The sequence below is a fragment of the Nerophis ophidion genome, linkage group LG19 (assembly GCF_033978795.1).
Source record: "Nerophis ophidion isolate RoL-2023_Sa linkage group LG19, RoL_Noph_v1.0, whole genome shotgun sequence".
NCBI classification, from domain to species: domain Eukaryota; kingdom Metazoa; phylum Chordata; class Actinopteri; order Syngnathiformes; family Syngnathidae; genus Nerophis; species Nerophis ophidion.
Genome location: NC_084629.1, coordinates 22,060,444 through 22,073,575, shown reverse-complemented (window position 1 = coordinate 22,073,575; position 13,132 = coordinate 22,060,444). Strand labels below are relative to the sequence as shown.

General features: G+C 39.0%; 1 protein-coding gene across 2 annotated transcripts in view; it reads right to left on the bottom strand.

Moving 5' to 3' along the window:
- Nucleotides 1-1,296: 1,296 nt before the first annotated feature.
- man1a2 (mannosidase, alpha, class 1A, member 2) overlaps nucleotides 1,297-13,132 on the bottom strand; it is a 172,785-nt gene continuing 160,949 nt past the window's right edge. For both annotated transcript variants that reach the window (XM_061879537.1, XM_061879538.1), the window contains 4 exons: nucleotides 12,503-12,722; nucleotides 10,809-10,981; nucleotides 10,616-10,731; nucleotides 1,297-5,151 (listed from right to left, as the gene is read on the bottom strand). In XM_061879537.1, coding sequence (XP_061735521.1) covers nucleotides 5,016-5,151; nucleotides 10,616-10,731; nucleotides 10,809-10,981; nucleotides 12,503-12,722 — 645 coding nt within the window. In that variant the 3' untranslated portion in view covers nucleotides 1,297-5,015. The remainder of the gene's footprint in view (nucleotides 5,152-10,615; nucleotides 10,732-10,808; nucleotides 10,982-12,502; nucleotides 12,723-13,132) is intronic.

Sequence of the window (13,132 nt, the reverse complement as noted above, 5' to 3'; positions counted from 1 at the left end):
CGTCTAGTACTCACTTTTTTTACGTGCAGCACTCACCTATTTTACGCCTAGTACTCACCTATTTTACGTGCAGCACTCACGTATTTTACGCCTAGTACATTTCTTTTTTGTGCAGTAATCACCTATTTTACATCTAGTACTCACTTCTTTTACATGTAATACTCCTTTCTTTTACGCGTAGTATTCACCTATTTTACGTGTGCTACTCACTTCTTTTATGTGTAGTATTCACCTATTTTACATCTAGTACTCCTTTTACGTGTAGTATTCACCTATTTTACGTTTAGTACTCACTTATTTTACGTGCGCTACTGACTTATTTTACGTGTGCTACTCATTGATTTTACACGTCTTATGCACTTCTTTTGTGTAGTATTCACCTACTGTATTTTACGTCTAGATCTCACTTCTTTTACGTGTAGTATTCACATATTTTACGTCTAGATCTCACTTATTTTACGTGTGCTACTCCCTGATTTTACACGTCTAACTCACTTCTTTTATGTGTAGTATTCACCTACTGTATTTTACGTCTAGTTCTCACTTCTTTTACATGTAGTATTCACATATTTTACATCTAGTACACACTTCTTTTACTTGTGCTACTCACTTCTTTTACGTGTGCTACTCACTTCTTTAACGTGTCGTACTTATTTCTTTTACGTTTAGTACTTACTTCTTTTACAACTAGTACTCACTTTCTATGTGTAGTACTCACTTCCTTTACATGTAGTACTCACTTCTGTTACATTTAGAACTCACTTCTTTTACGTGTAGTACTCATTTATTTTACGTTGAGTACTCACTTCTTTTAAGTGTGCTACTCACTGCTTTTACGTCTAGTACTCACTGCTTTTACGTCTAGTACTCAGCTTTTTTACATGTAGAACTCACTTCTTTTATGTGTAGTACTCACCTGCTTTCATGTGGTACTCTCCTATTTTACGTGTAGTACTCACTTATTTTACGTGTAGTACTCACTTATTTTACGTGTAGTACTCACCTATTTTACGTATAGCACTCACTTCTTTTACGTGAAGTACTCACATATTTAACATGTAGTACTCACCTATTTAACGTGTAGTACTCATTTCTTTTACGTGAAGTACTCATATTTAACATGTAGTACTCCCTATTTAACGTGTAGTACTCACTTCTTTTACGTGTAATACTCACTTCTTTTATGTGTAGTACTGACTTCTACTGCAGCGTCATCTCGTCTCGCTGGCTTCTGTGAAAAAAGCAAAATGGAGAAAAGTCTGATCTTTCCCTTTCAAAATAAAATGCAAAAACATCTGAACGTTCCTCCTCGCTCGTAGCAACGTCTTTATTGAATTTGTGTAGGACTTTTCAAACATATTTACAATACTTTCCTTTGTAGTCGAGTAAAAATACAAACAGTCCATGTGGCTCCTGGCTCGCTGGGGGATGACGGAGGAAGAGAAGGACGCAGGAAACGTCAAAGAAAAAAAACAACGGAGGTTTTTTCCAACTTTCACACTGAATTCTGCACGTAAACTTAACTTTGCCTCACATCGTAACAGCAACGATCATTTCACAACAGAAGCCATCAACCACGCAAGCTGATCCCAGTCCCGCCAAAAGCAGGTATCGCCATTATTTACACAAGTGTCACATGACACAACCGCGTACGACATGAAGTTAGCTAAGTAAGTTTTCAATCTCCCGTTGCTTCTTAGCTCTGACGTAGTGACGTAACGTCACGATAAAACTTGCTTACCAAATAAGACGTGTGATATTTAAGTACATTTTGGCAGTCAGTCAAATATTCGCGCCGGACTAATTCCTAAGCAAAAAAGTAACGTACTTATTCAACTTTTTTCCCGATAAATCAGCTAAATAAAGGTTTACCGCATCCAATCGCATTACAAAAATTTGAATAGGTACGTTTTTTTTTCTTGAGAACATTTTTTGCTAACTATTTGATTACTATCGTTGATGACGATCTTCGACTTAGTGGTAATTTGGCAGAAAGTCAAAAAATCGCACCAAACAAATTCCTAAGCGATAATGCAACGTTTTTGTCCAATCAAAGAGTTAACTGCAGTTTTCTTACTGACAATTGTCCAAATTTTTTTTTAAGATATGTTTTCTTCTTGCGACAAAAAGTTGCAAACTACTTGATTAATATCGTTGATGATCTTCGACTTAGAAATGTGATAGTTGAGTGCAATTTGGTAGAAAGTCGAATATTTGCCCCGGACAAATTCCTAAGTGAAAAAGTAACATACTCATCCGACTTATGCCCGATCAATAAGCTAAATTAAGGTTTTCTACAGCCAATTCTGTAAAAAAGAAAAAAAAATTGAATAGGCACTTTTTTCTTGCAATGAAATGATATACAACATGAAGTTAGTTTAGCATCTATGTTACCGTTTTTCATCACATTACTTCGTAGCTCTGACGTTGTGTTGTAGAACAGCGTAGCAACGACTATTGGCTAAATGAAGGTTTACCACATCCAATCACGTAAAAAAGTTGTATAGGTATGTTCTATTCTTGTGATAAAAAGTTGCAAACTAGTTGATTATTGTCGTTGTCGATCTTCGACTAAGAAGTGTGATAGTTTAGTACACTTTGGTAGTCAGTGATATACTTGCGCTGGACGGATCATTATCCGATCAATGAGCTAAATTAAGGTTTACCACAGCCAATTGCGTTACAAAAAATTTAACATGCATGTTTTCTTTTTTCAAAAAATAATGGTGCGAACTACTTAATTATTATCGTTGATGAAGACCTTTGACTTAAAAGTGTGATAGTTTTGTGCAATATGGTAGAAAGTCAAAAATTTGCCCCGGATGAACTTCTCAGTGAAAAAGTAACGTATGGCGTCCGATCAATGAGCTAAACAAAGATTTCCTACTGCCAATTGTGCGGAAAAAACAGTTACATAGGAACATTTTGTTTTAACGTTAAAAAATTACTAACTACTTGATTATTATTGTTGAGGATCTTTAACTTAGAAGTGTGACAGTTTAGTGCAAATTGGCAGTCAGTCAAATATTCCCGTCAATCAAAAGTAACGTACTCCTTCAACTTTTGTCCAATAAATTAGCTAAATGAAGGTTTACTACATCCTATCGCGTTACAAAAAAATTCAATAGGTACGTTTTTTTGGGGGAGGAAAATATGGCGCAAACTATTTGACTACTATCGTTGAGGACGATCTTTGACTGAGGAGTGTGATAGCTTAGTGCAATTTGGCATAAAGTCAAAAATGTGCACCAAACTAATTCTTCAGTGATAAAGTAACGATTGTGTCCAATCATTTAGCTCAACGGAGGTTTACCACATCCAATCGCATAAAAAAACAACAAAAAGTTGTATAGGTACGTTTTCTTCTTACGATAAAAAGTTGCAAATTACTTGACTATTATTGTTGATGACGATGTTCAACTTGAAAGTGTGATAGTTTAGTGCAATTTGGCAGAAAGTGAAATACTCGCAACGGACAAATTCTCAAAAGAAAAAGTAACGTACTCATTCAACTTTTGTACGATCAATGAGCTAAATTATTGTTTACCACAGCCAATCGCGTTACAAAAAATTGGATACAAAAAAAAATCGGAAAGGTACGTTTTCTTTTTGCGAAAAAAAGTTGCTAGCTTTTTGATTAATTTTGTTGATGACGCTCTTTGACTTAGAAGATTGATAGTTTTATTTCAATTCGGCTGAAAGTCGAACATTTGCACCGGACGAATTTCCTAAGTGAAAAAGTAACAATTTTGTCCGATCATTTAGCTCGGCGAAAGTTTCCCAAAGCCAATTGGGTTGAAAAAAAAAAAATGAAAGTTGAAAACTACTTATTGTTGACGACAATCTTCGTCTTGGAAGTGTGATAGTTTAGAGTAATTTGGCCGAAAGTCAAATATTCGCGTCAGACAAATTCCGGAGCCAAAAAGTAATGTATTCATCCGACTTTTGTCTGATCAATGAGCTAAATGAAGGTTCCGTACAACCAATCACAGAAAAAAAAAAGAATAAGTATGCTTTCTTCTTGCGATAAAAAGTTGCAAACTACTTGATTATTATCCTTGATGACGATCTTCGACTTACAAAAATGGAGGTTTCCCACGGATAATTGCGTTATACCAAGTCGAATAATTATGTTTTCTTCTTGCGATAAAAAGTAGAATATGTTTGTTGAGGACAATCTTTTGACTTTCTGGTACCAAAAACCAAATTCATCAGCTAAACACAAAGTAGTTTTTTCCCCCTAATGATGTTATTTACATGTAGCTCGTTTTCCTTCATCTCCTTCAAACACTTTTTTTCTTTCGAAAGTCGTGAACATGACGATGTGGCAGATTTGTCAGCTTTTGCGGCAACATTTTGTCTTTTTCTGACAAGTTGCGTTGTAAAAAAAAAAAAAAAAAATCCACCTGCTGGCTGAGTACTCCTGGATAACGTGTACTAACTAGCGGAAAAACAAGGATGCTTTGGTGGGACGTAAACAATGATGATATCAACAGAAATTAAGCGCTAGCTGTCGCGACACGAGAAGTGAAGCAAGAAGTTGCGTCTCGTTAGATTTACTTCATTTCAGAAGGCTCGTGATAAGACGAGAACTTTAAACGTCCGATGATTGCGATGATCGTACGCAAAGATCCAAAGCTAACAGGAACAAAGCTAAAAGTTGGCGTCAGAAAGCTTTTTTTGGGGGGGAGGTATGATGTAGCGAGTCACACGGCAGACTTGTTTTGAGAAGTGGTCCACTTGGAATAATCCACGTCTCTCGAGAAAAGGATGATGGCAGCAGCTCAGGCCCCTCCCCCAAGTCTGTGGCAGATCATGTGACTGGAGGTTGGGGGGTGCGGTCCTCATGTACAAGACAGTAGACAAAGAGTTTGCTCAAATGTCAAATAGTCAGCTGAAAATGAAAAGAAGAAAGGACAAGAAGTTCCCAGGTTGTCCTCTGCTCCTCAGTGGTCCACGTCCCAGCACACCTGATGGTCCAGTGTTGTGTGGCGGGATGGGGGAGGGGAGCGCATTTACTGCTGGGCCGGCTCGCTGCCCTGCAAGGTGATGTTGCCCAGGTGCAGGACGGGAAGCGGGTGAGCCTCCGTGTTGAAGACCCAGCTTTCGAAAGACATCAGGTCGTCGTTGGAGAAGAGCAGGTAGAGGTACCTGCAGACAAGAGGACTGCAGTGTTCAGATCTACCAGCAGAGGGAGCCAGAGACAGACTGCTGACATGGCAGGACACACTTCATGAACCCATCAATGATTGAAATGTCTTTTTCTTAAAAAGAACATTTTCACATGCTTACAAAAGTACCCACAGATGGGATGGAAACAATGAGCAGCAGGAGCCTATCACAAACGAGAGGCGGCACGTACCCCGCCAATCACTGACGCCACAGCCATGAGGCTATTATCTACTTTTTGATTAGGTTAAGTTTATTTTTTTTTTACAAATATTAATGAAAATAATCACAAACAAGTAAAATAAAGTATAACACTAGTTTATTATTTTTTTTAAATTTAATTCCAGTTTTAGTATGCGGATTGTAAAACTACTAAGGGTGTCCTGATACATTTTTACTTCCAGTACAATGCTGATATCAGAGCCTCGAGTTTTGGTCCATACCGATATCTGCAGGTATCATACATACTTTTATTATGTATGTCTTAAGTGAAATGAGTCAAACAAAAACAATGGTAGCTGTAAAAAAAAAAAAACACTCACCTATTTATTTTTTACCGTCTGGATTGGATTTATGCTGTCTTTTAGTTGAAGTGGTAAGTTGTTTTAGGGCAGGGGTCGGGAACCTTTTTTTGCTGAGAGAGCCATACAAGCCAAATATTTTAAAGTATTTCCGTGAGAGCTATATAATATTTTTTTTTGACTGAATACAACTGTATGCGTACATTTTTAAGTAAAACCAACATTTTTAGAGTATAATAAGTCTCTTATTCTTTTTAATAACATTATTCTGAAGCTAACCAACAATAAATAAAATACTTCTAACCAATAATGCGACTTCTTGAACAGGTGCGGTAGAAACCGGACAGATGGATTAAAATGCATGAGAATGTTTTATATATTGAATGTTAATTTTGACACTGTGATTACCAGAGGAATTTTTAATTACTTTTCGTGTTAAGGAATGTCAGCTAAGATTTATCTGAGAGCCAGCTGCAGTCATCAAAAGAGCCACATCCGGCTCTAGAGCCATAGGTTCCCTACCCCTGTTTTAGGGCCACAATAATTCATGACGTTAGGCTCATAACTCAGCAAGTGGAATGATGCGGACATGTTTGTTACTGGATACTTTCTAATACTGCCTTGGAGATTATGTATTTATAATTATAATTATTGAATACTTGTTAAATTCGACAAATATGCTGTTTTATTGCTCAATGATTATTACGTATGTTTCGCATGTGTGCTATTGGGTGCTTAGCTGTTGTGTAGCTGATAGCTCCTGCAGTCTGTAGCCAAGCATGTTTACCTTTTGTATATGACTTTTTGTAAAATTGTGCGATTTTTGGAGAACATTTAGATGTTAACTAGCTGTCCAGCATTGTACAAGTAAACACGCTGCAGGACTGCTTGTGTTGCACATGATATCACACACAACTAAACAGGCTGCAGGACTGCTTATATCGCACATGATATCACACACAAGTAAACACTTGGCAGGACTGCTTGTGTTGCACATGATATAACACAAAGTAAACAGGCTGCAAGATTGAGTCTATCGCACATGATATCACACACAAGTAAACAGGCTGCAAGATTGATTCTATCGCACATGATATCACACATAAGTAAACAGGCTGCAGGACTGCTTGTGTCGCACATGATGTCACACAAAAGTAAACACGCTGCAAGACTGCTTGTATCGCACATTATAGCACACACAAGTAAACAGGCTGCAGGACTGCCTGTATCGCATATGATATCACACACAAATAACCACCCAGCAGGACTGCTTGTGTTGCACATGATATCACACACAACTAAACAGGCTGCAGGATTGCCTATATCACACACACATGTAAATGCTCTGCAGGACTGCTTGTGTTGCAGATGATATCACACACAAGTAAACAGGCTGCAGGACTGCCTGTATCGCATATGATATCACACACAAATAACCACCCAGCAGGACTGCTTGTGTTGCACATGATATCACACACAACTAAACAGGCTGCAGGATTGCCTATATCACACACACATGTAAATGCTCTGCAGGACTGCTTGTGTTGCAGATGATATCACACGCAAGTAAACAGGCTGCAAGACTGATTGTATCGCACATGATATCACACACAAGTAAATACGCTGCAGGACTGCTTGTGTTGCACATGTGTGATATCATGTTTGATACAGGCAGCCCTGCAGCATGTTTACTTGTGGGTAATATCATATGCAATACAATCAGTCTTGCAGCCTGTTTGTGTGTTATATCATGTACAACACAAGCAGTCCTGCAGAGTGTTGCTTGAGAGTGATATCATCATATGCGACACAAGCAGTCCTGCAGAGTGTTTACTTGTGTGTGATATAGGGTTTAATCGCACACGATAACACGCACAAGTAAACACGCTGCAGGACTGCCTGTATCAAACATGATATCACACAGAAGTAAACATTTAACAGGACTGCTTCTATCACAAATTATATCACACACAAGCAAACACGTTGCATGACTGCCTGTGTCGCACACGATATCACACAAAAGCAAACACTCTGCAGGACCGCTTGTATTGCACATGATGTCACACAAAAGCAAACATGCTGCAGGACTGCCTGTAACGCACATGGTATCACACACAAGGAAACATTCTACAGGACCGCTTGTATCGCACATGATATCACATACAAGTAAACACTCTGCAGGACCGCTTGTATCGCACATGATATCATACACAAGCAAACACTCTGCAGGACCACTTGTATTTCACATATCACACACAAGAAAACACGCTGCAGGACTGCCTGTATCGCATATGGTATAACACACAAGCAAACACTCTACAAGACTGCTCGTATCGAACATGATATCACACACAAGTAAACACACTGCAGAACTGCCTGTATTGCACATGATATCACACACATGTAAACACGCTGCAGGACTGCCTGTATTGCACATGATATCACACACATGTAAACTCGCTGCAGGACTGCCTGTATTGCACATAATATCACACATTTTACATGAAGGCACCTATCATCCCATGCTTGATAAGATGGGGACCGCTGAATTAACTACAGCTGCCTTGCACCACTTGTATTTTCCATTTTTACAAACAATCTCCCTCTAGTGACTGAAAAATCCAAATTGGTATTGTATGCTGATGATTATACATTATATCATTCTGCTTCTACCATAAGTGAACTCAATTCTGTCCTTTCCAAGCACTTGAATGCAGTGTTTGAATGGGTGAATAGCAATAGACTGGTTTTAAATATGACTAAAACCACCAGTATAGTCTTTGGTTCTAAACACGGTGTAGCTACAAACCCTTTATTAAACGTACAGATTGCTGGGCAAACGATCAATCAGGTTGGCAAGGTACAAGTTTGGGGCTTAACTCTTGATAACACTTTCTCCTGGTCTGATCACATTAATCAAGTTGTTACAAAAATGGGCAAAAGTATTGCTACCGTCAGGAAGTGTACTACTTATCTACCACCTGTCCTATGCAGACAGGTAGTCCAAACTCTGGTGCTGTGTCATCTTGACTATTGCAGTGTAATTTGGTCCTCTGCACCTTAGTTTGAATTACAAAAATGACAAATTATCCAAAACAGAGCAGCTCGACTTGCTCTTGTTTGTAGTTATAGTTACTGTTGATCATATGCACGAGAGCATTAAATGGGCGAAAGTTAACAGGTTTTCAAGAAACCTATTTTTATTCATAAAATTTTGTATTTTTACCCATTGTCCTATAGATATTGCTAGTCACATTGGTTATAGTTCTGACATTCATAGGTACGACACCAGAACCTAATTTCAAGGCCTACTCGCATTGCCAAGCTCAAGAACCAACACCATGAAAGTCACTGTACTGTATAGGGCTATTACTTTGTGAAATACTCTTCTTTTGCATATTATAAATACCCAAGTAAGGTAGGATTTAAAAGACTCATTCACTGTTTTTGCCTTTGCCTTGGTTCTACCTGTATAAGTTATTGTTGTGTATCTATACAGGTATTGCATTAGGATAATGTATATATTGTTATTGTATTATGATTGTATCTTGAGTATGGTATTGGAAATAAAATTTTAATGAGGACCCCAGGAAGACTAGCCTGTCGCTGATGGGGATCCTAAATAAACAATTAAATAATTAACTACAATGAAAAATAAGTACCAATGTTAAATCTTTTGTTTTGTTCTTCAGTTGAAAAAAGTATATAAAAAAATACATTTCTAAACTTAAATTTTGGCATGCAGATCGTAAAACCAAAAAACAGACAGTATAAATGAAATATTATTATAAGAGCAATAAAATAAAAAATAAAAACAAACAGAAAATGGAAAAAAAAAAACACTTGTAGTTTTTGTATTAAAAAAGTAAAACTATGGTTGAAAACAAAGAATTTTACTGTGAAACTGTGAAAAAACAGAAGAAAACCAATGTTCTTACCCCTCAGATTAGAAAATTACTGTTAGACTTATTCGTTACATAATGTACGTTATTTTCTAACTCAAGAGCTAATTTATGTAAATTAAAAGTTAATTTAAATGCTTGTTTACATTTGTTTTATTGCGTGCTTTTTCTGGAAATGGCTTCTTCTTAATGCTGACAAATGTTAAAGCGGCCTTAAGGTAGAGGTTATAGCGCCAACTGTTGCATCTCTTGACAGCCTATGGAAGTAAAGCACTTGTAAAAAATATTTTTTTTAAGTAACGTAAATTCCAAACTATAAGCTGCTACTTTTTTCCTACACTTTAACTCCTGCGGCTTATAAGATGGTGCGGCTATTTTATGGATTTTCCTTCGCTGACGGCAAAATTGCAAACATTTTTTCTGGAAAAAACAAACAAGCGTTGAAAAGGTGTGTTATTGTTTGTGCTATGGCACCATCTTTTGGATGAGTTCACTCACAGCAAGTGCTGCAGTGTCCTTCCATTTAGTTTTTTCAACCGGTAGTAGAAGTGCTGTTGTAACTTCTAGCCGTCCATAACGTTTCTACTCTTATGGATTTTTTGAGCATCACTTCACTGTCTGTGTTAGTATTATTAACTTACAACAGCATTATTTTTGTACTTTTTCAGTTTCATAAATTCCTCAGTAAATTCACAAATAACGTCACCGTGCAGTTATTGAGTCTCTTTAGTTGATTGGAGGGCTAGCTTCCACAGCTAGTGGGTCCACAACAGACGTTGTGAACAAAAGTCTTGTTTGATCAGCCGTTTTACTGCCGTGTTAGACAATTTTTGTAAACAATTAAGGTATGTAAATAAACATTGACATAATATTTATGTGTAAATAAGTAATTTGGCTTATAGTCCGGTGCAGCTAATATATGGACTTTTTTTTCTCTACAATTTAGTGGGTGCGGTTTATATATCGGTGCGCTTTACTGTCCGTAAAACACAATAGTTTTTATCTACAATCCCGTTCCCTTACTTGAGCGTCTCAGCCAGGAAGAAGCTCTGCTGCACGTCGTCGTAGGTCGGGTTGGAGGAGTAGACGTCCTTCATCCCAGAGAAGCCGCCACTCACCCTGCAGTACTTATCTATGGCCTGCAGGGGTAACGGAGAGAAGAGTTGTGGCGCTGGGACGAGACCACACGCGTTTTTGGAGTACGTACGAGGCGTACCTGTGCCGCTTCCCACCCCCACTGGCGGTATTTGGGGTCATGGGTGAACCTCCACATGTACCAGTAGGTCTCGATCACCTCCGGCCGCAGGATGTAGTACTTCTCGTTCTGACGCACCGCCACTGCCTCCAGGCCGCTGTCAAACTTGAATGCCTCGGGACCCAACTTCACCACTGGAAGGGGAGACGGTCGTCGACAACGTCAAAATTCAGCATTTCACCGTCAACTTTGGCTGTCTGACATGTCTTGGTGACATTTTGGCTCCACGAGGGAGTTGCAGTTATGACACAAGAAATAACCGTTAGAGGGGAACATTATCATCAGACCTATGTAAGCGTCAATATATACCTTGATGTTGCAGGAAAAAGATCTTTTTTTTTTTTAAACGATTTCCGAACTTTAAATGGGTGAATTTTGGCGAATTAAACGCCTTTCTATTTATCGCTCTCGGAGCGATGACCTCAGAACGTGACGTCACATAGGTAATAAAGCCACCATTTTCTCAAACACATTACAAACACCGGCTCTCAGCTCTGTTATTTTCCGTTTTTTCGACTAATTTCTGGAACCTTGGAGACATCATGCCTCGTCTGTGTGTTGTCGGAGGGTGTACCAACACTAACAGGGAGGGATTCAAGTTGCACCACTGGCCCAAAGATGCAAAAGTGGCAAGAAATTGGATGAAATTTGTTCAAAATACGAGGGTGTGGGGAAAGCCGACGAAATGGTCATACGTTTGTTCCGCACACTTTACCGACGAAAGCTATGCTACTACAGAGATGGCAAGATTGTGTGGATATCCTGCGACACTCAAAGCAGATGCATTTCCAACGATAAAGTCAAAGATATCTGCCGCCAGACCCCCAATGAATGTGCTGGAGTGTCTGCACATTTTACCGGCGGTGCTAAGGCAGACATGATGTATGGATAACCTGCAGATGCATTTCCAACGATAAAGTCAACGAAATCACAAAGGTGAGTTTTGTTGATGTTATTGACTTATGTGCTAATCAGACATATTTGGTCGCGGCATGACTGCCAGCTAATCGATGCTTACATGCTATTTAGGCTAGCCGTATGTACATTTGAAACTATATTTTCATCCAGCGTTTCCCTCCACTCACATTTAATGCCAAACACCTACCAATCGACGGATTTAAATTGATCCAGTGTCACAAGATGCGAAACTTCCGATCGTTGGTCTGCACATTTTACCGGCGATGCTAAGGCAGACATGGTCGAATAGCGTCAATAGCTATTCGCTCAATAGCTTCAGTTTCTTCTTCAATTTCCTTTTCGATATCTGCCTCCATACTCCAACCATCCGTTTCAATACATGCGTAATCTGTTGAATCGCTTAAGCCGCTGAAATCCGAGTCAGAATCCGAGCTAATGTTGCTATATCTTGCTGTGCTATCCGTATTGGCATCACTGGATAACGTCACAGGAAAATGGACGGTGGCTTCACAGATGGCGAAAATCAGGCACTTTAAGCTTTTTTTAGGGATATTCCGGGATGGGCAAAATTTTGAAAAAAACTTCGAAAAATTAAATAAGCCACTGGGAACTGATTTTTATCGGTTTTAACCCTTCTGAAATTGTGATAGTGTTCCCCTTTAGTGATGAGTTGTGATGATGCAATTAGTCGGATTGTGTGTCCCAATACATTTGCCCCAAAGCAAGTTCTGGCACACCTGTCCTGTCGTAGGACTCGTGGCAGGTGTGGGCGATCTCGGCGCCCAGCTGCAGCCAGTGCCCCGCCTTGTCATCGGGCGAGCCATCTGCGCCCAGAGCGAACATGCCGCCGGCGAAGCACGCCAGATGTCCCATCTTCCTCTCCAGGTGGCCGTTCTTCCACTCGCCGATGAACGTCAGGCCGCCATTGGACTTGCGTATCAGGTGCCGCTCGATGGCCTGTGGGGTCGTCAAGTCGTTTGTTGCATTTTCAAGACTTCAATTACATCCTGTAACTACATCATTTAACTACTTGTGTAACTACATCCTGTAACTACATCCTTTAACTACTTTGTGTAACTACTTTGTATAACTACATCCTTTAACTACTTTGTGTAACTACATCTTGTAACTACTTTGTGTAACTACATCCTGTAACTACTTTGTGTAACTACATCCTGTAGCAACTTTCTGCTGCTACTTTGTGTAACTACATCCTGTAGGTACTTTTTGTAACTACATCCTACAGTAGTTACATAGTGCAATTACTTTGTGTAACTCCATCTTGAAACTACTTTGTGTAACTATTTTGTGTAACTACATCCAGCAAATACATTGGGTTACTACTTTGTGTAACTACATCATGTAAC